This window comes from Danio rerio, chromosome 21 (assembly GCF_052040795.2).
Source record: "Danio rerio strain M-AB ecotype USA chromosome 21, GRCz13ab, whole genome shotgun sequence".
Taxonomy (NCBI): Eukaryota; Metazoa; Chordata; class Actinopteri; order Cypriniformes; family Danionidae; genus Danio; species Danio rerio.
In genome coordinates this window covers 5,818,100-5,845,000 of record NC_141041.1, presented here as the reverse complement: position 1 = coordinate 5,845,000, position 26,901 = coordinate 5,818,100, and the positions used below count along the sequence as shown (strand labels likewise).

The window sequence follows — 26,901 nt, the reverse complement described above, 5'->3', positions numbered from 1 at the left end:
ACAGTCTGTTGTAGAGACAACAAACAGGTCAGCTGACCAGCTTATATACGTACATCTGACCCAGTTGTCAGCGAGTGTCCAGTCCTCTTTGTTAAACGGATCAAGTGTTTATTGAATAAAAGAATCACTCACCTGATGATTCGTTGAGTGAATCGGTTCTTTGAATCATCTGATTGTGATTGAGTGAAATAACGACTGAGATTAAAGATTATATACTAAACAAAGTGTGTTACTTGTCAGTTCTGTGTAATAAATGTTGAAATGTAAGTTTACTGGGGATTTCTGAGTGGAGATAGTTTCCTCTTTTCCCCTAAATAGAACTATTAAATTTCTTTATTATGAATAAAATTTGTATACATTTGGTGTTCATTATTGTAGCATTTTATTTAACTGCATTTCAATATTATTCTGATATTTTTGTGTTAATTTTAATAAATCTATTTATTATTGAATAAATAATACCATAATAAGACCAAATTAGCACTCAGAAATATATTCATATATTCAGTTTGTGACCCACATAGCAAAATTTCTCTGGCCCAGCTCTGGCCCACACAATCAGGTTTTGCTTGGCCCACATGCCGCAGTGAATTACGGTACATGACTGGACCAAATCTGGCTTCCAGACAAGGGCCAAACACGGACCATATCTGGGCCAAGTCTCAGCCAAGTTAATAACTCATAACTGGGCCTGAACTGGGCCAGATAGGTTGGTGTGTCACGGATGCAATGAAATTGATAAACCCATGGAGTGATGCGCTTTAGGCACACTATGGGCACGCTTTTTCTCAAAGTGACCTGATTGGTAGAATTTTTTTCCTTTACTCAAAAATTATTTTAGTGTATTTTAAATGTGGGTCCAGACTGGCCAAACTCAAATGGCCCACTTATCAAATTTTTAAATCTGGGCCAAATACTACGTTTTACATCTGGCCCAAATCTTGTGTGCCGCCTTAAAAACGGTGCCACCTCTGCCAAACCCGGGCCATGTTTGGCCCACATGCTGTATGCCAGTGCCGGATGAATGCCTGCTGTGCCAGCTTTATGCCAAATCTGGGCCAGAATTCTTTGCTACTAGGGGAATTTCCAGAATCCAATAAAACATTTGAGCAAATCATACCAAACTTTTAGAAAAAACCAAGCTCTTTGAGGTTATAAAATTACATCAGATAATGATAAGATGCTGATTATGATATTATTTTGTGACATTTTATGATATTATAATTTTTTATTATATTATTTTTTCCCACACTGAAAGAATCTATGTAAACACATATTTCAACATATGTGACATATAAAATTGGCCGTTTTTCTGCATACAGTTGAAGTCAGAATTATTAGCCCCCCTGAATTACTACCCCCTGTTTATTTTTTCCCCGGTTTTCTGTTTAACAAAGAGAAGATTTTTACAATACATTTCTAAGCATAAAAAATTAATAACTCATTTATAATAACTGATTTATTTTATTTTTGCCCTGATGACAGTAAATAATATTTGACTTGATATTTTTCAAGACACTTCTATACAGCTTAAAGTGACATTTAAAGGCTTAACTAGGTTAATTAGGTTAACTAGGCAGGTTGGGGTAATTAGGCAAGTTATTGTATAACGATGGTTTGTTCTGAAGACTATCAAAAAAAATTAATTAGGCTAATAATTTTGTCCTTAAAATGGTTATTACAAAATTAAAAACTGCTTTTATTCTTGCTGAAATAAAACAAATAAGACTTTCTTCAGAAGAAAAAATATTATCAGTAATACTGTAAAATTTTTCCTGCTCTGTTAAATATAATTTGGGAAATATTAAAAAAAGAAAAAAATTCAAAGGGGGCTAATAATTCTGACTTCAGCTGTTTGTACATTTGGTCTATATATGCACCTCAATTTTGTCTATATGTGGCAAATATATGCATATATGCAGCGTATATGTGCAAAAAAGGTTTCGTATATGCGCATATATCCTCATATAGGTTATTTCCATGTGGGATGTTATTTAGATCCTCAATCACAGGAAGGATTATATTTAGTTTCTCTAATTTAAACAGAGTTAAACTTCTGCAAAACGTGTGTGTGTGTGTGTGTGTGTGTGTGTGTGTGTGTGTGTGTGTGTGTGTGTGTGTGTGTGTGTGTGTGTGTGTGTGTGTGTGTGTGTTTGCGCACAAATAAAGGAAAACTCTGGAGAAATCAAACTATGTCCGTCTGATTAACACTGATTAACCTCTGAAACTGATCAATTATTTACCATTGGCTCAACATCCGACACCAGTCCTGGCTGGATATCTAGACAGTGCTACATAAAGGGAGAGATCCCGTCTGTGTGTTTGTCACACTTTCATGAATATAAAAACACCACAGAACTCACTATAAAGAGAGAAGCAGATCGGTGTGCTTTATTGGCTTGACAAATAACTGTACATTTGTGTTAACAAAACAATGATAGATTAGTCAATGACAAAACAATGCATGATTTAAAAAAACAACATGATTTATCCAGTAAAAACAGAATGAGTTGTGTATCAGATATTGTTGTGCAGTTAAAGAAATGAATATGCAGATACATTTATACACTGCAAAAAATATTCTTACGTAGATTTTTTTGTCTTGTTTCTAGTCCAAATAGCTAAAAAATCTTAAATCAAGAAGCATTTTCTAGACAAGAACAACATAATATCTTGTTTTAAGAAATAACTTGTCAAAATCAAGTGAGTTTTTCCTTTAAAAAAAACAAGCTAAATAATCTGCCAATGCAGTAAGTAAAATAATCTTGTTTTTCCTTTTGACAGGGGATTATTTTGCTGACCCCATTGGCAGATTATTTAGCTTGTTTAAAAAATAATAATAATAAAAAAAAAAACTTAATTTTGACATTATTTCTTAAAACAAGACAATAAATGTTGTTTTTGTCTAGAAATTTTTTATGATTAAGGAATTTTAGATATTTGGACTAGAAACAAGACAAAAAAAATCTAAGTAAGAAAAATATTTTTTGCAATGTCTGTAAAAATAATCAATGTATTAGCAGTTTTCTGTATTTGCAGATTTTTATTTTAATTATTAATGTTTGTTTATGCTTTTGAATTGCATTATGGGACCTTGACCTTTCTTATAACAACATTTGATGATAAAAAGTTTGAAAAAAAGTGGCTTTTATTGAGATTTTCTGGGTCACAGCCAGGGCCGGCACGTCCATAGAGGCGACCTAGGCAGAATAGAGGGGGGTGTCCCCGATACTACCCTCATCACCTGCGCCCTATATCCGCGTAGGGTGGCCGAATAGAGAGGGCGGCGTCCCTGACACTACCCTCACCACCCACGCCCTATATCCGCGTGAGGTATAATACCCCGTGCTTACACTTTAGGGTTGAGGGCGGCGCGACCGTCCTTTGCCTAGAGGGGCAGTTCAGCTTGCTCCGGCCCTGGTCACGGCACCAAACTGTTGTGAAATTCTAAGACGAGCCAAAAAACCAGGGAGAACTTTCGGTATCTTCAAAGCAGAATCCTTTTAATAAGAAGAACTCAGCGTGGCTGTGTCGCATCGAAAGAAACTCTCAATTAGTCCAACAGACACTCAGTTTAAATACATCTGATATATGTAGGTGGGGACAGTCATGGTGGGGACAGTCAAACAAGGCATGCAAATGAAGTGTTGTTGTCGGCAGGGTAACATGACTTTTCAGGCCTGATCTCATCAGCATACAAGTACCCATTCACGATACATTTTAGCATTAAAACAGTGTGCAAATGATGTTCTGGAGACAAAAAAGACAATGGATACAGCCGTGCTGTGAAACTGATCATTTGCATTACTTTGGAGACAGTCAGGGTTGAGGAAACCAAGACATTTTAAGGTCAGTCACATCCTGAAAACAACTTTTCAGTTATATAGAGATAATATAAATTTATATTCCCACAGTTTGAAAGAATATATTGTCTTTATGTAGTGTAGTATTACCTGGCAATAAACTGCCAGTACCTTTAAATGTTAATTTAACAGACTTATTTCTATATACACTCGCCAGCCACTTTATTAGGTACACTTTACTACTACCAAGTTGGACCCTCTTTTTGCCTTAGGAACTGCTTTAATCCTTCATGGCATAGATTCAACAAGGCAGGATGGATCCGTGTTTTCTTGTTTTTTTTTTTTTTTACGCTTAATTCTGACCCTTACATCTGAACTTCGCAGCAGAAATCGAGTCTTATCAGACGAGGCAACGTTTCTCCAGTCTTCTATTGTCCAATTTTGGTGAGCTTGTGTGAATTGTAGCCTCAGTTTCCTGTTATTAGCTGACAGGAGTGGCACCCGGTGTGTTCTTCTGCTGCTGTAGCCCACCCGCCTCAAGGTTGGATGTGTTGTGTGTTCAGAAATGCTCTTTTGTATATCTTAGTTGTAACAAGTGCTTATTTGAGTTACAGTTGCCTTTCTATCAGCTGGAACCAGTCTGGCCATTCTCATCTGACCTCCGGCATCAACAAGGCATTTGCGCCCACAGAACTGCCACTCACTGGATATTTTCTCTTTTTCAGACCATGCTCTGTAAATCCTAGAGATGGTTGTGCGTGAAAATCCCAGTAGATCAACAGTTTCTGAAGTACTCAGCCCGTCTGGCACTAACAACCATGTTCAATGTCACTTAAATCATCTTTCTTCCACATTCTGATGCTCAGTTTGAACTGCAGCAGACCGTCTTGACCATGTCTACATGACTAAATGCATTAAGTTGCTGGCATGTGATTGGCTGATTAGAAATTTGCGTTAAAAAGCAGTTGGACAGGTGTACCTAATAAAGTGGCCGGTGAGTGTATATCATTTCTTATGCAATGTATTGTTTAGAACTACACAAAATGTCAATAAAAGTCACTTTGTTAAACTGCAGAAATGAAATTTCAACATTAAAAGCCAACAGAGCAGAGATCAAGCTCCCATTATGCATCATTAAACGCAAATAACTGGAAAACTAAATACAGAAACTGTAAATCAACTGACATTTTTACAGTATGGATGGATGGATGGATGGATGGATGGATGGATGGATGGATGGATGGATGGATAGATAGATAGATAGATAGATAGATAGATAGATAGATAGATAGATAGATAGATAGATAGATAGATAGATAGATAGATAGATAGATAGATAGATAGATAGATAGATAGATAGATAGATAGATAGATAAATAAACAGATAGACAGACAAATGGATTGATGGATGGATGGACTGATGGATGGATGGATAGACAGATAGATGGAAGGAAAAACAGACAGACAGATAGATAGATAGATAGATAGATAGATAGATAGATAGATAGATAGATAGATAGATAGATAGATAGATAGATAGATAGATAGATAGATAGATAGATAGATAGATAGATAGATAGATAGATAGATAGATGGATGGATGGATGGATGGATGGATGGATGGATGGATGGATGGATAGATAGATAGATAGATAGATGGTTAGATGGACGGATGGATGGATGGATGGATGGATGGATGGATGGATGGATGGATGGATGGATAGATAGATAGATAGATAGATAGATAGATAGATAGATAGATAGATAGATAGATAGATAGATAGATAGATAGATAGATAGATGGATGGATGGATGGATGGATGGATGGATGGATGGATGGATGGATGGATGGATAGATAGATAGATAGATAGATGGTTAGATGGACGGATGGATGGATGGATGGATGGATGGATGGATGGATGGATGGATAGATAGATAGATAGATAGATAGATAGATAGATAGATAGATAGATAGATAGATAGATAGATAGATAGATAGATAGATAGATAGATAGATAGATAGATAGATAGATAGATAGATAGATAGATAGATAGATAGATGGATGTCTTCAAGTATCATGAAATCAGGAATTTCAATGAATATTAAAATTTGATTTCTTGTTAAAGTGATAAGGTCACGCTGTTATCACAATATCATATACAAGTAACCCGAAAATGAAGTATATAAAGATCAGCATTACAAACATGATCAGTTTATTTAAACACACTAAAACCTCACAGATTGCGTGTGTGTGAGACAGAAAAAGACTGTAAAAACATTTCTCAACATAAACAATTGTGTTGTATTTGATTACACAAAGTTTCACATCCCTTGTAATTAATCATACAGAGCATTAAAAACGTATACAAGCTGTTGTATACCATATATTTACCATTAGAACTGAAAGAGTCTACTTTAATGCACTGATGTGGTTATTGATGAACATTAAAACACCTTAGGACTGTTAAAAAGAGGCTCGTAATGTGTCTTAACCAAATGCAACACAATCAAAGCCTGTTTGAATATACTTGATGTTTATTATACAATAGAGCACGATTCTGTTTTTAATCAGTCGTATTTCGTTTGGTGGAAATGCATTAATGTATTTTAAAAAAACAATCATGTTTAAAAGTGGATTTCGTGCAGAAAGTCTACATTACCGATGCTGTACAGAAAAACTCACCAATCAGAGAGTTCCAGCAAAGCATGCCGAGACCTTTAGCTCCGCCCACTGAAGACCACGATGCATACGTTATTCATTTCTCCGTCATGCTTAATTTGGGTGCACCATTGGGAATGCTCCGCGGGATTGTAGCTCTTAAATTCACAGTTTTGCACGTTTGTCTGATTTCCATCTACTGATAATTAAATTAATGATTCTAATTAAATTTGGTAATGTCGAGTAGCTGCTTGGTTTGGTTTATGGCTTAGACTGCTTATAGCAAAGACTCTTTAAAATCCCTTGGGGGATAAAATGAAATAAAATACTTAGAAAAAGTGGGCAGGCACTAATGCAATCCATTAAAGGGTTAGTTCACCCAAAAATCTAAATTTGCTTACTATTAACTTACAATCTCCAGAGGTTTTAAACCTTAATGAGTTTCTTTTTTTTCTGTTGAACACAAAAGAAGATACTTTGAAGAATGCTGAAAACCTTTAAACAGTATATCGAAAGTCTTTAAATATTTTAAATTTGCTTTTATTTTCTTTTGCATAAATTCAATTTCTCCAAAATGTAGATTCATTCATTCATTTTGGCTTAGTCCCTTTATTAATCAGGGGTCGCCACAGCGGAATGAACCGCCAACTTATCCAGCATGTGTTTTACGCAGCGGTTGCCCTTCCAGCTGCAACCCAACACTGGGAAACCCCCACGCACTCTTGCACACTCACATATACTACGGCCGATTTAGCTTATTTAATTCACCTGTACCACATGACTTTGGATTGTGGGGGAAACCGAGTTCTTGATCAGTTTCCAGCTGTGTGTGCGCAATTAGCGGGTGAACTGCAACTGGTGTGTGTGAACAGGTAAGATGGGATCTGTAGTTCTTTTGCGGGCAGATTTGTAGTTCTCAAGTGATCTGTGTGGACTAGATCACTGGTGATTGTGACAAAGTCCAGACAACAAATATTTTTATGTTGCCTTGACTAATTTCAATAAGTTAATCAGGGTTTAACTTTTTTTTAACTTATACAATGTTTAACTTAATATTTTTTAGCCAGTTTGATTGAGAAGACTAAAAAAGTTCATTCAATTCAACTCAAAAATTGAATGCAGCAGGATTTTTTACAGTGCATAGTAGGAAATACTACAAATATTATATGGAAGTCGATGGTTACCGGTTTCCAGCATTCTTCAAAATATCTTAAAACTCATGAAGGTATTGAAACAAGTAAAGGATTGTTGGGTGAACTATCCCTTTAAGTGTACTAGACTTTACAGCAGTGTTTCTCAACCACGTTTCTGGAGGATCACCACCTCTGCACATTTCCCATGTCTCCTTAACTAAACACACCTGATTCAGATCATCAGCTCATTAGCAGAGACTGAAAGACCGGTGATGGGTGTGACAGACAAAGTAGACATCCAAAACATGCAGTGTTGGTGGTCTTCCAGGAACATGGTTGAGAAACACTGCTTTAGACCAATGAGATTCCACCAAGGGCGGGGCTACTCTGCCGAAATACAAAGTGTAGCTATAAAACGTCCTCATTTGCTGCTGTCCCACCCTAGCATTTAGAAATGTGATATCTGCTCAGACACACAAACACGACACCACAGGAAATCACCAAACAGGAAACACGTAGCATTTGCCGTCCCGAGACGTTATTGTAAAAACACGCAGTAATAAAGCACCTGCGACTAGCGCACGCATGAAGTCTGAGTTCCATAGCGCCTGCAAATGGGCGGAGCTCCACGAAAAATGGACCAATTGGATTGCACAAAGGCCATTTCACCTGCAGGGGCCCGTATGCACGTGCACGATGCCGCGAGCGTGCATGTGCATGAAGTTGAAGATCTCGTAGGGCATGGCGTGGAACCCTGGCCGCGGCTTGACGTTGTCGTAATAATGGTGTGTTATGAAGATGCCGGAGGGGTTCATGGGAAACGCCCAGAAGCCGTAGAGATGCACTTCTTCGCAGAGCTCCATGGCAGCGGTGACCAGCATCAGGCCGCTGCTCAGGCGTTTGGCGCGGACGCCCTGCACAGCCCAGAATCGCTGCACGTTCAGCAGGTACTGCGGGTGGAAGAAGAAGACGCCGCGTGATGACTCAAAGTCATCCAGCATGTATTTCACGCGGAACGACACGTCTGTGTTGCGCGTGTTGTAAAACGCCGGCAAAACCACAGAGGAGTTCTCGTAATTCTGCAGGACCTCGTAAAATGGCTTCCTCCATTTCTCCAGCTTTTGAAACCTGGTGGAAAAAGAGAGTGAGAGAGAGTGATTTAATGAATCAGGCCAAGAAGCGTGTACAGGAGAAAGACGAGGTGTTTAAAGTTAGTAAGGCTAAAGATTAGCATTAACATTTAACACTTGCCCTTATGTCAAAGTTGAGTGATCAAGCAGCGTTAGCCGTTCTTCAAAGTACACTGCCTGAATACTTAAAGATTAAGACCTTCTCCATTTTAGACATTTCAAGAGTTCACACTTAGCTGATGATTGATATTAAAGCTAGTTTGGCGTGCTGTCCCTGGAGAGAGTCCTGAGCTTATAAAATCCTCGAGTCCTGGGCTCCCTCCCGTTGCAAGGCGAGAGGGGAGTTTGAGCTTAGGCAGATCTCGATGACTCCCCCTAAGACTTATTGTAGCTAAGTGTCAGATATGGATGCTGAGAAGGTGTACTCAGAGTTTGGCAAAAATATTTTGGATTAATTGTTTAGGGTGCTTGTTTTGAACTGTGGGAGGAAACCGGAGGACCCGGGGAAAACCCGCGCGATCACAGGGAGAACGAGCAAAACTCCACACAGAAATAGTTTGGAAAGGAATTAAACCAGGGGCATTCTTGCTGTGAGGCAACAGCGCTAATCGCTGGCCACCGTGATGCCCGTTTGAAAGGAGGGAAAGTAGGTGTGGGTGGGGGGGTTTCTTCAAGACGAAGATATTGACATGAGAAAAGTCTGGTTATTTATAGTCAGTTAAGGATCGTCTGATAGGATAATCAGTCATTAGCTAAAGTTGGAACAGCTGTGAACAATCATAAGCACGTGATCCTCTCGAAATTTGTTTATAAATAAACTTCACATGTCAACCACTGCTGCTGTTAGTCAGTTCATGCTTGGTTTGACTTTATTTATTTTTATTAGCAGTTTTAATGTTTCTCATTCCAACTTTTTTGGGAGGAATTAGCACTAAAACAACACCACACTGTGGTTTCTTTGTAAATACTGTTGTATATGTCATGTATGTTGTATATGTCTAGTTTACTGGATAGGATTCACACATGTAATCTGATTCCAAGCACCTTGACCTAGAATTCTGTAGAACAAATATTGTTTTATTTTTGATGTTTTTAAAATAAGTATTTTGTATTATGAGAAAGAGAGAGAGAGAGAGAGAAAGAGAGAGAGAGAGAATATAAAGTAAAAATACATATTCATTCATTCATTGTCTTGTCGGCTTAGTCCCTTTATTATTCCGGGGTCGCCACAGCAGAATAAACCGCCAACTTATCCAGCAAGTTTTTATGCAACGGATGCCCTTCCAGCCGCAACCCATCTCTGGGAAACATCCACACACACATTCACACACACACTCATACACTACGGACAATTTAGCCTACCCAATTCACCTGTACCGCATGTCTTTGAACTGTGGGGGAAACCGGAGCAACCGGAGGAAACCCACGCAAACACAGGGAGAACATGCAAACTCCACACAGAAACGTCGAGGCTCGAACCAGCGACCTTCTTGCTGTGAGGCGACAGCACTACCTACTGCGCCACTGCTTCGCCATAAATAAATATACTGATTTTTATTATATATTATTACAGTTTTGTCCTAAAATGTTGATTGTTAAATGCACAGTTTATTTTGATTTATTTATTTTTGAAGTCAGAATTATTAGCCTCCTAAATTATTTATATATTTACATTAAATTAATTATTTTACATTTATATACTAAATTTTTTCCACAATTTTTGTTTAACGAAGAGAAGGTTTCTTTAACGCATTTCTAAACTTAATAGTTTTAATAATTCATCTCTAATTACTGATTTATTTTATCTTTGCCATGATGACAGTAAATTATATTTGACTAGATATTCTTCAAGATACTTCTATACAGCTTAAAGTAACATTTAAAGGCTTAACTAGGTTAATTAGGTTAACTAGGCAGGTTAGGGTAATTAGGCAAGTTAATGATGGTTTGTTCAGTAGACTATCTGAAAAAAAAATAGTTAAAAGGGAATAATAATTTTGTCTTTAAAATGGTTATTAAAAAATTAAAAACTGCTTTTATTCTAGCAGAAATAAAACAAATAAGACTTTCTCCAGAAGAAAAAATATTATCAGACATACTGTGAAAATTTCCTTGCTCTGTTAAACATCAATTGGGAAATATTAAAAATAGAAAAAAAAAATTCAAAGGGGGGTTATTAATTCTGACTTTAGCTGAATATATATATACATATATATAGTAGAGAGTGACGTTATTTTAAAATAGTTAGTCATTGTGAACTGAGGTGGGCCGGTCTAAGGCTTGAAACTCCAGGGCTGAAATGGAGTCCCACTCCGGCCCTGACTGAAACTAAATTTCGGATAAAGCAAAATGCCTTTAAATAGTTCTTGAAGGAACACATTTGACACTGTAAGGTACAAAGTGTCTTGTCACTGTAGTGGTACTTTCATGGATCAGATTTGATGAAGGTACAATATTGTATCTGCAGGTTTTAAAAACCAAAGGTACGTTTTGGTTTCCCATGGTACAAATCATCTCCTTAATGACACAAACTGCAACGGTACAAATGTGTTTCTTTGTCTTAAAGTACAATTCTGTTCTATAAAAAGGTACTGCCCCTGTGACAAGGGTTTGTACCTTCTTTGGTACAGCATTGTTTCTGAGAGTGTAAGAAGTCCCCATAAGATAGCTATACAAGTGTGTGTGTGTGTGTGTGTATGTGTTTGTGTTTGTGTGTGTGTGTGTACCTCTCAGTTATTATGCTGGGATTTATTGTTACAAGATCAGTCTTAGATCCCACATCTTGACTGTACAAATCGGATACTGGAGGAATATTACATCTGAAAAAAAGAGATTTCACATGTAATTCAGCAGACGGCTCTACATACAGTATATTCCCATGATGCATAAATAAACACACAGTAATTTTACCGGAAGACAAAGTCAGAAGCGTCAATCTCTCGTCCGCACTTGCTGTTCTTAATGATGCCTCCGTTCCCGATGACGGCACACTTCTTGAACTGGGATTTGGAAAACGGCATGTCCTGCAGCCAGAACAACACATTCGGCATGAGATTACAGGGATGACTGCTTAGAAACGGTTGCCTGGCAACTGAAGCAGTCATAAGGCTTCTAGGGTGTGATCACTGCAGATGTTGCTAAGTAACGCCAGCCCGGATACTTGAGGGTGCTGGATTCATAATATTCAGCAGGTGCAGAGATTCAGCTCAACTCAATGACTTTGTGTTTGTGTGCGTGTGTTTGTGTGTGTGTTTACACAGACGCAGATGTCAGATTAAAGGGATAGTTCACCCAAAAAGCACAGTTATGCATTAATTCAGCCACTTATTTCAAACCTTTTTGAGTTTCTTTCTTCTGTTGAACACAAAAGATATTTAGAAAAATGTTGAAAACCTGTAACCATTGACTTCCATTGTATTTGCTTTTCCAGGGTGACATGTTGGCTAGGTGGTTAGCACTGTCTTCTCACAGTAAGAAGGTTGCTGGTTCGAGTCCTGGCTGGGTCCGTTGGCATTTCTGTGTGGAGTTTGCATGTTCTCCTCGTGTTGGTGTGGATTTCCTCAGGGAGCTCCGGTTTTCCCCACAGTGCAAACACATGCGCTATAAGTGAATAAACTTAATTGGCCGTAGTGTATGAGTGTGAATGAGTGTGTGCGGATGTTTCTTAGTACTGGGTTGCAGCTGGAAGGGCATCTGCTGCGTAAAACATATGCTGGAATAGTTGGCGGTTCATTCTGCTGTGGTGACCCCTGATCAATTAGGGACTAAGCCGAAGGAAACTGAATGAATTGATAAATGAATGTATTGTTTCTCCTACTATGGAAGTCAGTGGTTACAGGTTTTCAACATTTTTCCAAATATCTTCATGAGTGTTCAGCAGAAGAAAAAAACTCATAAAGGTTTAAAACCACTTTAGAGTGAGTAAATAGTAAGTAAATTTAAATTGTTGGGTGAACCCACCCTTATTTACTCAGCTATGCTCCACTACAAACCATCCCAATCAATTTAAATGATGAATTATTTACAAATAGAGCTATCCGAGCGTACTGTACTGTAACTGTATATATATATATATATATATTATTTTATATATATATATATATATATATATATATATATATATATATATATATATATATAAAATAATGATGAATATATATATATATATAATGATGAATTATTTACAAATAGAGCTATCCGAGCGTACTGTACTGTAACTGTATATATATATATATATATATATATATATATATATATATATATATATATATATATATATATATATATATATATATATATATATATATATATATATATATATATATATTATATATAAATAGTGAAAATATAATTTTTCAATTTCTTGTCGTCCTACACTATCAGAAAATCAGAAATAAATGTACAAAATCTGTCACTGAGACATATATATATTATATTATATATATATATAATAATGATGAATATATATATATATAATGATGAATTATTATATATATATATATATATATATATATATATATATATATATATATATATATATATATATAATGATGAATTATTTACAAATAGAGCTATCCGAGCGTACTGTACTGTAACTGTATATATATATATATATATATATATATTTATATATATAATTTTTCAATTTCTTGTCGTCCTACACTATCAGAAAATCAGAAATAAATGTACAAAATCTGTCACTGAGGCGGTACCTTTTTAAAAGGTACATTTTTGTTCTTAACAGGTCCTAAAGAGTACATATTAATACCTAAAAAGTACAATTGTGTACCTCATAGTACTTAAAGTTACAAAGGTGAACCTTAAAGGTGCTGTATGTAAGTTTTTGACTCTTCAGTTTTTGACTCTAAAGCATAAAAATACCATAATATGTTTGCAGATATATCAGAAACATGCCAAGTGAACATTTTTGTTTATCTGAAAAACAATGCTGAAGTTAGATATTTTGCTTTGAAAATGTGTTTTCCGTGCCGGAATTTCGCCCACTGCCAGTTTAACCAATTATATTTTGGCACCAATTATATTTTGCCTTGTTTATTCACCGAAATTCGACCTCCGGTGGACAGTGGGAGACTCCAAAATGAGATGCTGATTCAGCGTTCCACATAAGGTAATTAATTAGCAAATAATATAAATATTACAAGCGTAAACATTAGGTGAGCAGGTTACATTATATCCAAACAACACGCTATGCTACGAGATTTGCAGAGCTAATCAATTTGGCTGTTTGCACCAGACGCAACATGACAGAAATTGAAATTCAGCCATTCAGAAGCACAGAATAGTGCACTCACTGCACTCCAACGCAACGGTAAGGTTTATAATTTAATTAATACACATGAAAACTCTTTAACATTATTAAATGTAGATGCTGAATCACAGATATGTGTTGGTTTTGAGTTGGTTCTAAAGTTCAATTTCAAACTGTTTATTTTATTTTCAAGATTTGAGGTGATCTATCTGCGTCTGCTTTCAGTAATATGGCAATAAATGTCATATAAAACGGCATTAAATCTCACATTATTAGCGTTTAACTGAATAAAGCACATAAGGTGTAGCTGAGGTGTTTATTGTCATATTTCTGTTGTTCAGCTGTGAGAAATAGAAGCCGTTTCTAATATATTAATTCGAGGTGTTGGTTAGGACAAAAACTGTCTTTAATATGGAGAATATTCCTTTTATCGCATGCCGTTGCTTTTATATAGTACACGATTTAGCTTTGGTCCTCAATCTGGCAACCTGCGCTTTGTTTTTAATCCACGAATGCAATACCTAGTTCAACCACTGGGTGTTAAAGTTACACACTGCACCATTAAAGGTACATAATAATACATCAAAAGTAATAATGTGTAGGTCATGGTACCTTAAAGTGACAAAAGTTAACCTTAAAAGTACAGCAGTGCATCCCAAAGGTACCATCATATAGTGACAGATTTTACCTTTATTTTTGAGTGTGTACTAAAATGTAATTTTTAGTCAGTATTATCGTCATCTTCTTTTTTTTATTTGATGTGTGCATTCTATATCTATCAATTTATATTAATCAAATGCCACAGAAAGAAATGAAAAAAAAAAACAGAAGGAACTTTTTCCCACTTTTTTAGTGCCCTTTTTGGTCCTTCTGCCCCTGCCCCACAGGTGGTTTGTGCGCGCCACTGCATCCGGCGCTCTCACTCACATCAGGGAACATCTTGAAGATCTCCGGGCTGATGTGCAGGATCCCGCTGGTGTCCACTTCATAGCGCAGTTTGGTGCCGGAGGGAGTGTTTCTCTTGGTGGTAAACAGGAAGGAGGGGGCATTGCAGCAGCGGGACAGAGACATCCTATTGGATGGTTGGGGGGGGTGACATCATCGCTTTGTTACGACAATACACTCGCATTGGATATCCAAAGAGATGACATCATACATTTTGTGTTTAACAAAGGATGTGTCTCGATCAGCACCCTAGCTCTAGCTATAGTAGAATTCGTACACTGGTAAGGACACTGATGAGTCTGGTTCACTACACATTGATACACACTTGAGTGTGACATGAGAACGTCCTTATTGTACATCATCAAACCTGGAGTTTAAACAACAGCAGAACTAATAATTTCCTTATATTAATTTTACAAAGTTTTTAAAAGTGCATTATAGCTAAATAATTTGACTGGGTAAGATTTTACTTGAATGGGTGTTTGTAAATTAATTACTATTTGCAAGGACATAAAATGGCTGCCGACCTGATCAGTGCACTGACTACAGAACAAGTGTGCTGATTGAGACGCAACCAAAGAAATTACATTAAGATGAAGATAAAAGTGTGTGCTCACTTGAAATTATCCGTCTCCTCCTTATTTTGATCCCACTTACACACCTGCAGATTCCTCCATCGCTCAAACAGCTCGGAAGTCTTCACCCTAAAACACATGTGGCAGATGTGAAATTAGCACCTGTGTGACTTTTTTTTTTTACTGTAAAATAAAAGCCTGCACAAACAACTTAGAAAGGGTTTCCACCCTAAAAAAACTGATTACCCTGGCCTAAATGATTATTAGCTCTGCCCTAAATGAGTCGTAGCTCCGCCCCAAAGGACTGATTACCTCACCATAAATGATTGATAGCTCACCCTAATTGACAGATGGCTCCGCCCAAAATATCTGATAAGTCCGTCCTAGATGACAGTTAGCCCCACCCTGAATGCATGATAGCTCCGCCCTAAATGACTAATAGCTAGGCCCCAAATTAATGAAAGCCCTGCCCTAAATGACTAATCGCCTGCCCTTAAGGACTAATAGCGATGCCTGTTCTAAATGACTGATAGATGCGTAGAATCCCTAAATCAATGAAAGCCCCGCCCTAAATTACTAATAGCTCCACTTTAAATGACTGATGGCCCCACGGTAAATGATTGATCGTCCCGCAGTAAATGACTGATAGCTCCCCCCTTAATGACTGATTACTCTACCCTAAATGACTTATCACCCTGTTCTAAATGACTAATAGCCCCGCCTTAAATGACCGATTGCTCCGCCCTAAATGAATGAAAGCCCCGAATAAATTACTGATAGCTTCGCCCTAAATGGCTGATAGCTCCGCCATAAATGACTAATAGCCCTGCCCCATATGGCTGATAGCCCCGCCCTAAATATCTGAGGGCAAATTAATGTTTACAAAAAAATTAATATACATCACAGATCCATCATTTATAGCTCCGCCCTTGATGACTGATTACCCTACCATAAATGACTATCTCCCCTGTTCTAAATGACTGGTAGCTCCGCCCTAAATGACCGATAGCTCTGCCCTAAATGACTGATATCTCCGCCCTAGATGACGGATAGCCCCGCCCCCTTAAATGACTGATAGCTCCACCATAAATGCATGACAGCCCCACCCTAAATGACTTGTAGCTCCACCCTAAATGACTGATAACTCTGCCCCAAATGACTGATAGCTCCGCCCTAAAATATTAATAGCTCCACCCTAAATTGCTGATGGCCCTGCCTCCGCCCTAAAGGCATTACATGTGACCATAAATAAAGATAATTGTTTGATTTGAGGGGTAGAGAAGGTTGTTATAGTTAATTAAACATTCTGAATGCAAATTATTGTTTGCAAAAATGAATATACATCCCAGATATATCATTTATATCATTTATACATTATATTTTACATTTTTTAAGATACGCTTAATGACTGATCACCCCACCCTAAATGACTGATAGCTCCGCCCTTAATGACTGATTACCCCACCCTAAATGACTAATTAGCCTGCTCTAAATTGCTCATAGCTCTCCCATAATTTACTGATAGCCCCACCCTAAATGACTGATAAGTCCATTCTAAATGACTAAAAGCCCCACCCTAAATGACTGATAGCCCCATCCTAAATGACTGATAGCCCCGTCCTAAATGATTGATAGCTCCACCCTAAATTGCTGATGGCCCTGCCTCCACCTTAAAGGCGATACATGTGACCATAAGTGAAGATAATCATTTCGATTTGAGTGGCAGAGAAGGTTGTTATTGTTAATTGAATATTCTGAGTGCAAATTAATTTTTACAAAAAAAAAAGAATATACATCCCAAATATATCATTTATAACAAGTTATACTATATACACATAAAAACAAAAGAAGTAAATATTGATTTACACTGGGACATTAAAGTGATATTTCACCCAAAAATTAAAATACTGTTATCATTTACTTACTCTCCACTCAAAAATTCTAGAAATCTGTAACCATTGACTTTCATAGTAATTTTTTTCTGGAGTTCAATAGTTACAGGTTTTCAACATTCTTCAAAACATCTACTTTTGTATTTAACAGAACAAAAGTGAAAAGTAAGTAAATGATGACAGAATTTTCATTTTTGGGTGAACTGTCTCCTTAAGTGAACTTCACATTGTACTACAGTGAAGAATGTAATGGGTGCTCATTATATTTCCTTAAATAGATGTCCCTTTTACAGGGTTTGTCCTTCGGGACGAGACATTCATCAGGAAATTTGAGTCCCACTGGAGCGCTCGATCTGAAGCAGGAACTTACATGGTCAATACTTTGACATCTGTGATGTCTTGCCGTAGTTCCTTGCAGGAGGAGGAGTTGAACTGCAAGGAGCCGTCGATGCGCTCCAGATACCTGCCAGAACACAGAGAGTCAAACACACATTTCTTCATAAGCTGAACACACACACACACACACACACACACACACACACACACACACACACAAACATTTGCAGGAGATACTATTCCAGCATGGAGAACCACACTGAAGAACCTGAACGTTTGCATTTCTACACTCTTGTCGAACAGTCCTGAAGAAATGCCTGTGGATTTCTGCCAATCCTCAAACAATCAGACATAAATAAATTAACAAATCAAATAAGATTGTGGGAATTTTTTTGAATAAAACAACTAATAAATAAACCTAAAAAAAAACTATATATATATACAGAACAATTGTTTAAGCAACACAACTAAAAATCTGGTCACATGAGCAATTACACAGTAGAGAAGAATAAAATGATATTTTATTATTATTAAATTAATAATAATTTTATAGATTCTAACTTCACATTTAAATATACAGTGCCTATTTTAATTTTTAATTAGATTTTTAATTATTTTATTCATCTACAAATCACACTTTTATTCACCTTTTAAACAAACATGCATTTCAAGTATTATTGTGATACCAAATTACTTGATGTTTTAAAATAAGTACTATGATAATGTCGTACATTATTTTGCATCACATATTTGTACTTAGCTAAACTCAACCCAGGCTCATTCTGAAAACATACCGCTATATACATTTCTGGAGAGCGCCAAAGTTCTTGTTTTCGCGAATCCACCAAAGGCCGCTGTGCTGTACACTTTTTGAGATCTCAAAAATCTCTCTTGAGGGCCATTTTTATCTGTTGTTTTCATGTAAATCCACCAGAGGCCTCTGTTGACTGACGATCGACTGTCCCACCCTACTCCTTTCCTAAACCCAACCGACAGTGTTTTCAAAAGCACAGATTGACCCGCCCACCCCTTTCCCTAAACCCAACCGACAGTATTTTCAAAAGCACCAATTTACCCGCCCACCACTTTCCCTAAATCCAACGATAGTGTTTTCAAAAACACAGATTGACTCGCCCACCCCCTTCCCTAAACCCAACCGACAGTATTTTCAAAAGCACAGATTGACCCGCCCACCCCCTTCCCTGAACCCAACCGACAGTATTTTCAAAAGCACAGATTGACCCGCCCACCCCCTTCCCTAAACCCAACCGACAGTATTTTCAAAAGCACAGATTGACCCGCCCACCCCCTTCCCTAAACCCAACCGACAGTATTTTCAAAAGCACCAATTTACCCGCCCACCCCCTTCCCTAAATCCAACGATAGTGTTTTCAAAAACACAGATTGACCCCCCCACCCCCTTCCCTAAACCCAACCGACAGTATTTTCAAAAGCACCTATTGACCCACCCACTACGTTCCCTAGACCCAACCATTAATGTTTTCAAAAGCACCGACTGACCTGCCCACCCCCTTCCCTAAATCGAACCGACAGTATTTTTAAAAACACAGATTGACCCACCCACCCAATTCCTTAAAGCTCAACCAACAGTGTTTTCAAAAGCACAGATTGACCAGCGTCCACCCACTTTCCCAAACCCAACCGATAGTGTTTTCAAAAGCACCAATTGACCCACCCACCACCTTCCTTAAGCCCAACCGACAGTGTTTTCAAAAGCACAGATTGACCCACCCACCCCCTTCCCTAAACCCAACCGACAGTGTTTTCAAAAGCACCAATTGACCAGCACCCACGGTCTTCCCTAAACCCAACTAAAAAGCAATCCGGAAAAAGAAAAGCCCTCAGCTGATTTTTAGTACGTTTTCAGATTTTACCACATTCTCACTCTGTTCTTTACTTGTTTGTTTTATTGTCTGGCTTTTGTTTTTGTCTTACCTGCTTTCTGGAACCGTTCTTCATCGGACTTGATGGTCAACTCAAATCTGCCGACATACATACGAGCTACTGGTCAAACTACTAACTGCGGGTAAGGCGTCCACACCGAGGTCATACCGCCCGGTCATACCTCCCCGTAGCATTCGTTTTAAAGACTAAATCCAGCCATACGTATTCTGGCTACATAATTCGAATCTCCAGAAATGTATATAGGGCTACGTTTTCAAAATGAGCCTATGTTGCCTAAACAAATGTTTCATTAAGCGCATATAAAATAATAGACTGAACTATTTCTGCACTGTTTAATCCAATTTCCACATCGGTTGCATGTTTTAATTAGAACTCCTCCAGTATTTCTTAAGGATTGTTGACAAGCAGCTCTGAAAACTCGTTCCTAACAGTTCAAACACTCTTACATTCAACCCAAATGGTCATTTCAGATCTTCTGAGGAGAAATAGAAAAGAAAAATCACAGTTTCACCACAATGAGAAGAAGCAGCAGTGGATGAAACATGAGTCCTCACCTTGGTTGTGAAACAGAAATACAGAAAAATATGCGTTAAACACATTGACCAAAAGAGCACAATGTAAAATATGAGAGTGTGGAAATATTTTTCACATTGTTTGCATAAATCTTTTCTGATTCAGTTTCAATGGAATTTAAATGGACTGTAATGGTGGAACTCTTGCTAATGACACTGACACTGTAAATGAAATCAGAGCCAAAATGGCTGCCCTGCAAGGTCTAGTATACATAAATCTACCATAACGCTAATGAGTGTTATTACACCAGCCTAATGTAAAAAGCTACAGTTTAATTAATTGATTTTAATCACTTGATTTGTTTCAATGAACAATTTATTTAAATATTAATGTTATTATAAATATTAATATACCATAAATTTAAAAGCTGTAATATATACATATATATGGTTATGATAACAAGTTAGATTACTGAAAATATTGTTACTACTATTGCTTTATTCCTATTGTACAGTAAAATAAAATGTAAATTTTTATTAAAGGCATTTTACATCACATTCAAATGCATTCAAATTATATATCATTTTTTTAATAAATTAACTATTTTATAATAAAACATTTGCAATATTACTATTGCAATACTATAATATAACACTAATGACACCATTATTAAACCACTATAAATGTCATTAAAAGTGATATTTAATAATTTCTTATTATTTAATAAAATTACATATTTTATATTAGCAATTTTGCAATGACACTGCTGAATAATATTGAAAAATAATATTAACAATATGACTTAATAATAATAATAATAATAACACCATTATTACCTCATTATAAATGGCATTTAAAACATTGACAATTTCTTATTATTTAAATAAATTATTTTATGATATTAATTTTGCAATAACACTACTGAATAATATTAAATAATAATAACAGTGTGACTTAATAATAACATTATTATTATTATTATTATCATTATTATTATTATTATTATTGTTATCATTAATAATAATAATAATAATAATAATAATAATAACAATAATACCATTATTAAACCACTATAAATGTCATTCAAAATATTTACAACTTGCTATTATTTAATTTTTAAAATATTTCATAACTAATTTTGCATTGAAACTACTAAATAATAATAATAAAAATAACAACAGTGTGGCTTAATAATAATAATAATAAAATAATAATAATAATGAGTATTCTGATTATATAAACAATTAATTATTTTATTTATTTTGCAATAACACTACTGAATAAAAAATAATAATAATAATGATGATAACAGTGTGGCCTAATAATAATAATAATAATAATAATAATAATAATAATAATAATAATAATTACAGTGTGAGTTAATGGTAGTATGGAAACACCAATGAAAATAACAGTGAAGTGCAATGACAAAAACAAACAAACAAACAAGTAAAGGGAGAGAAACAAAGCGAAGGAGCGGCAGAAGAAGGAGAGCGAAACACATTTAGCGATTCCATACATCTCAGACTGGAGTGACGTCATGACATGTGACTGTGCTGTAGCCTGAAGAGGTGCACATGAGCGCGTTTACCTGTGTATGTGTGTGTGTGTGAGCAATCAAAACACCCTCGGCGGAGACACAATTTCTCATAATTTTCATGGAAAGAAAAATTAATTCAAAGAAAGGTGGCGCAATGTGCAAGCGGGAATCATATCACAATGCACACACACACACACATTTGCCTGCATGCACACACACGTACACACACACACACATTTGCGTGCATGCACCCACAGTCACACACACATACGCGCGCACACACACACTCAACTGTGCTCATGACACACACAGGTGAGGCGTATAGGAGTTTAAGAAATGCATGATGGGACACAGAAACAGGGACCCATGACATCCAGAGGGACACATGGAGGGCCGTGGTGGGGGTCAGAGGTCAAGGGGCAGATGGAGGGTTGCATGCAGAAAACGGACCGGCGGTGCACCGAGCACTGAGCCTCTCAGACCAGATGGAAAAGACGAAGAGACATCCTCAAAAAGGGGGAACGTAAGGTTGGCAAGGAGGTGAACTGGAGACGCCATCAGTGTGGCCTACCTTTTCTTTTCTTTTTTTTTCTTCTGAATTTCAGCTAGGCAGGGCGTGATAACTACGGAGTTCTGAGCCTCAGACTGCTGAAAATTCTGACGGACACATCTGTCGAGATGCATACAAGTGGATTAGGTTTAAGAGTTACGCTGAAAGGTGCGGTTCAAAGAGCTGAAAACCACATGAGAGCGCCACAGCGGGGGCTCCACCATGGCAAAATCCCATTCGCTTTCTCCACGCCGATCAAAAACATGCCTTTGCGCAACACCATCCTGCATCATATTTGCTGAATTAGCTCTCTTGATGGTTACGATGCTTACTTATTTACACTGTAAAAACAAAACCTAATTTTACAAAAAACATCCCTAAATTTTTTTACAGTAATTTTTTGTAATGTAAAATTATATGTAGAACTTATTTAAATGACAAAAAATCTCTCTAAATGCACAGTTTGACTTTCAATTTAGGTACTTTATCATAAAAGATAAATTACTGACATATTTGTTTTTTATACAGGGAAATTACAGTATTATTTATATAGTATTTTTTCTGTTATTTAAAATTATATTCAAAAATCCGTAAAAATTACAAACAATATCTGTAAATTAACAGCGTGACTGTTATTTTATGTACACTGTAAAAAAAACAAATTTTACAGAAAATATCCTTAAATTTTTTACAGTAATTTTTTGTCATTTAAAATTATATGTAGAACTTAGTAAAATGATAAACAATCTCTCTAAATTCACAGTTTGACTTTCATTTTTGGTGCTTTATCATTAAAGACAAATTACTGACATTTTTGTTTTTTATTCAGGAATATTACAGTATTATTTATACAGTATTTTTTCTGTTATTTTAAATTATGTTAAAAAATCTGTAAAAATTACAAACAATATCTGTAAATTAACAGCTTGACTGTTATTTTATGTACTATGTAAGTAATGACAAATTACAGCCATTTGTCTGTTTTATATAATAAAATTGCCGTATTATTTACACAGTGTTTTTTCCTGTTTTTTTTAAGTACATTTAAAATTACGTAAAATTAAAGTAATAAATTGTAATTACTTGCTCTGTAAAAAAAAAACAGGCTGCCAAACAAAAACCATAAAATTATGGTACAATTCTTTTGTTGAAATAAAGTGCAAAAAATAATAAATCTACAGATATTTTCATTAAAATGTTTAAAGAGAAACACTGTTATTTTACAGACTTTTCCTAGATCATTGCAATCAAATCAGTTTAATAAAGTTACGCAAGAGTTTTACAAAAAAAAACAGTGTTATTTTACAGACTTTTCCTAGATTATACGATCAAATCAAATTCAATAAAGTTACAAACTAAGAGTCTTACAAACATTTTAATAAAAATATCTGTAGATTTACTATTTTTTGCACTTTATTTCAACAAAGAAATATGGTTGTTGTTTGGCAGCCGTAGCTGCCAGTCATTTGATTTTTTTTTTTTACGATTTTTTTACAGTGTGGAGACGCATGATTAATCATGGAAATTAAACACAAATGATCTGTCACAACTGAATTTTCAAATCTGTAAAATTGCTTTAGTCTATTGTCAGTTTATTATAAATATTTCTGGTTTAAAATAATCATGAAAATAGTGGGATAATGGATTTTTTTTTTTCATTTTAAACCTTATACTTTGCTACTATCCTTCATACCACTAGGTATTGCCCAATTCATTAGCAAGTTTTTAATCAATTAAAGTAAATTAATATTTATTTTAATATTTAGATTACTTATTATTAGATATATTTTAATAAACACAGGTCAGTGTAAGTATGTTTTCATTGCATTTAACTTACATTTATCTACTATGCTGAAGGATATTTTCACAAAAATTACTTCAGAAACATCCAAAAAACAGACTTAATTTGCTTAAAATCTCAATTGTAAATCTAATTTGAAGCCTAACCATCACCCAGATCAAAATTCAGCCCTTTATTATTTCATAAATAATTAAATTGAAGAAATCTTCATTCTTATTTTGCAAAAAAATATGAACATGATCATCAAAATCATCAAATCATCAAAACAGATATATCGGATTATATTATAACATTGAATATAAGGCCATTTTGAGGGATGTAAACAATAACAAAGGTCCTAATGTATATTAGATTTTTCATTTCCACAGCTTCTAAGAATCCAGAAAGCTCCACATATTGATAAATTTTTAATGACGGCTGTGTTAACGATAATTATGACTGAATTACATCTCATTACAGTTCTGAAATAGTTTGATGATAAGCAGGAACTGTTCATGAACCTGTAATATCGCTATTGAAATGGTCTATAAGGCCATTTTAAAGATGCAGAACAGTGTAACAGGCTATTAATATCATATTTAATCATGAATACTATAGTTTTATAATATGTTTACAGTCATTTATTGCTGTAAACATGCTATTGTTATTAAAAAATCAATCATAAAGGATGAACTGATCATATATTACAACCTAATTCAACCACTAGCAAATAAACGTGTATAATAAGAGAATATAATCAATTTTACACCCCATTTTCAACAAAAATAGCGACTTTGTATTTAATTGTGAACAAATCCATACACTTTAGCTTATTTCTCAAATTCCCAAACTTTTAGCTAATTGCTAATAGCTAATTGCACCACGCTGTGGTGTAGTTCGGAGAAAGCGAATGGGAAAAATTCCTCCTAATGCGATCAATGCTGTGCTATTTGGCAAAAAAAATCACAGTGAACCTCTAATTAGCCCTGGTGCTCTGATTGGCCCTAATTGACTTGATTCATTAATTGAGCTCGTCTGATTGGCTGATGAGATTGGATGTGTCTTCAGTCCAAACATGCAAGCGGCTGTTCATTGGCTAATGTGGCATTCTCTCTATCTCTCTCTCTATCTCTCTCTTGTGTTGTTGTTGTTGTTGGTGTTGTAGAGCGGTTTCTGTGCTGCTTTGTACCTTTTCCTCCCATTTCTGGCCGGCTTCATCCCTCCATCATCGGGGTAACTAATGAGCCCGCTCCAGTTGCCCACCTCCTCTCCTTTGAGGCGGGAAAACTGTTGCCCACTAGTGAGAAAATGAGGCAGGTCGTATAAGGTTTCATTTAATCCTTCAAAGCAGCAGAAAATGTCAAACACACACACACACACACACGCATATACACACACAGCTCTGTCAGATTAGACTTGAGTTTTTCCATTGTTTTGCTTGTAGACATTCGTGTATGTTGTTATTAAGTGTCACTCATGCTCAGTTGTGGAAAAAATGTACAAACAAATCAGCCTCAAGTAAAAACTTGCCTAAAAATGTAGTGCAAGTAGGGTAAATGAATCTGTTTTAAATACTACTGAAAGTATGAGTACAAAGTAGCCATTTCAAAAGTACTCAAGAGTGTGTGTAAACGTAACATTCTGTAGTGCATCAATTTATTGCCCAGCAGGCACACAACATCATAAGACATTTAATATTAGGTTAGATTTAGGTTGTGATGTCAGGTGACCAAAATTCAATGTCTAGCCAGCGTCTAAGGACAATTTTTAAAAGTTATTTTGATGTCAATAACAATGTCAAATGACGTTGATGTTGCAACCCAAGCTCATTCTGAAAACGTAGCCCCGCGGATGTTTCTGGAAACCGCGATTTACGTGGTCGGAGGTACATATGGCTGCATTTCGTTTTTTTGAGCGAACGCTACGGGGCGGTGTGACACCGCTCCTCTTCTTCATGCTCGCCGGCTGTAACGGCTCACCTCCGTGTGGAGGGCTTTCCCGCCGCAACCAGTTTGCTTAGACACAACCGCGTCCAGGGAAGAGCGGTTCTAGAAATCAGGTAAGATGAAAAACAGAATCCAAAAAATAAAAGCAAACGAGTTCATGACAGGGCGAGAATGCGGTGAAATCCGAAAACTCGGTCAAACTCGGATGAGGGCTTTTGATTTTTTTTTTCTGGATGGCTTTTGGGCGCTTGGGTTTAGGGACGGAGGAGGACTGTAGCTGGGTCGGCCAAATGGCCGGCCGCCCAGTTGATCGTTCAGTCATTCAGTCAGTCGGACAGACTGTCGCTCGACAACGGCCTCCGGCGGCTTTTCGCGCGAGAACAGCGCAGGCGCGAACGGCGCACGTTCCTGAGAGGCGTTCGAGACGCAAAAAAGCGCGGCACAGTAGCCTCTCGCGGATTCGTGAAAACAAAAACTGCACAAATACGTACCTCCGGGGACGTATTTCGCGGTCTCCAGAAACGTCCGCGGGGCTACGTTTCCACAATGAGCCTGGGTTGTTGATATTTGGTCAATTTTAAGTTGTTAGAAAGTGACCAGAATCTAAAGTCGAACCAACATCTTAAACCAACATCACATTGACGTCAAATACTGACATTTATTAGTCAGGTATAACAATCAATATCCAATGTCTGATAGACGTCATAGTGGTAACATCCACACAACTTTAAGCTGTAACATCACTACACGTTGATATTTGGTTGGTTCTAGGTTGGACGTTGGACATTAATGTTGGCCTGATGTTGAGTTCTGATGTAAACCTGATTTTCTTTTCCAAACAAAGTGCATCATCCCCATGACGTTGGGGTACAAGGTCAATTTGACGTCATGTTAACGTCCTG

General features: G+C 36.4%; 1 protein-coding gene across 3 annotated transcripts in view; it reads right to left on the bottom strand.

The window, feature by feature from the left end:
* Nucleotides 1-5,989: 5,989 nt before the first annotated feature.
* Nucleotides 5,990-26,901, bottom strand: part of st8sia5 (ST8 alpha-N-acetyl-neuraminide alpha-2,8-sialyltransferase 5) — a 32,601-nt gene continuing 11,689 nt past the window's right edge. Inside the window, exons 2-9 of one of the 3 annotated variants that reach the window (XM_087299791.1) lie at nt 25,243-25,350; nt 22,295-22,393; nt 17,779-17,871; nt 15,559-15,645; nt 14,924-15,068; nt 11,638-11,750; nt 11,454-11,546; nt 5,990-8,725 (exon numbers count right to left, since the gene is read on the bottom strand). In XM_087299791.1, the coding sequence (XP_087155917.1) occupies nt 8,263-8,725; nt 11,454-11,546; nt 11,638-11,750; nt 14,924-15,068; nt 15,559-15,645; nt 17,779-17,871; nt 22,295-22,393; nt 25,243-25,350 (1,201 nt within the window). In that variant the 3' untranslated portion in view covers nt 5,990-8,262. The remainder of the gene's footprint in view (nt 8,726-11,453; nt 11,547-11,637; nt 11,751-14,923; nt 15,069-15,558; nt 15,646-17,778; nt 17,872-22,294; nt 22,394-25,242; nt 25,351-26,901) is intronic. The other 2 variants (NM_001204154.1, NM_001204155.1) reach the window with 2 other exon arrangements.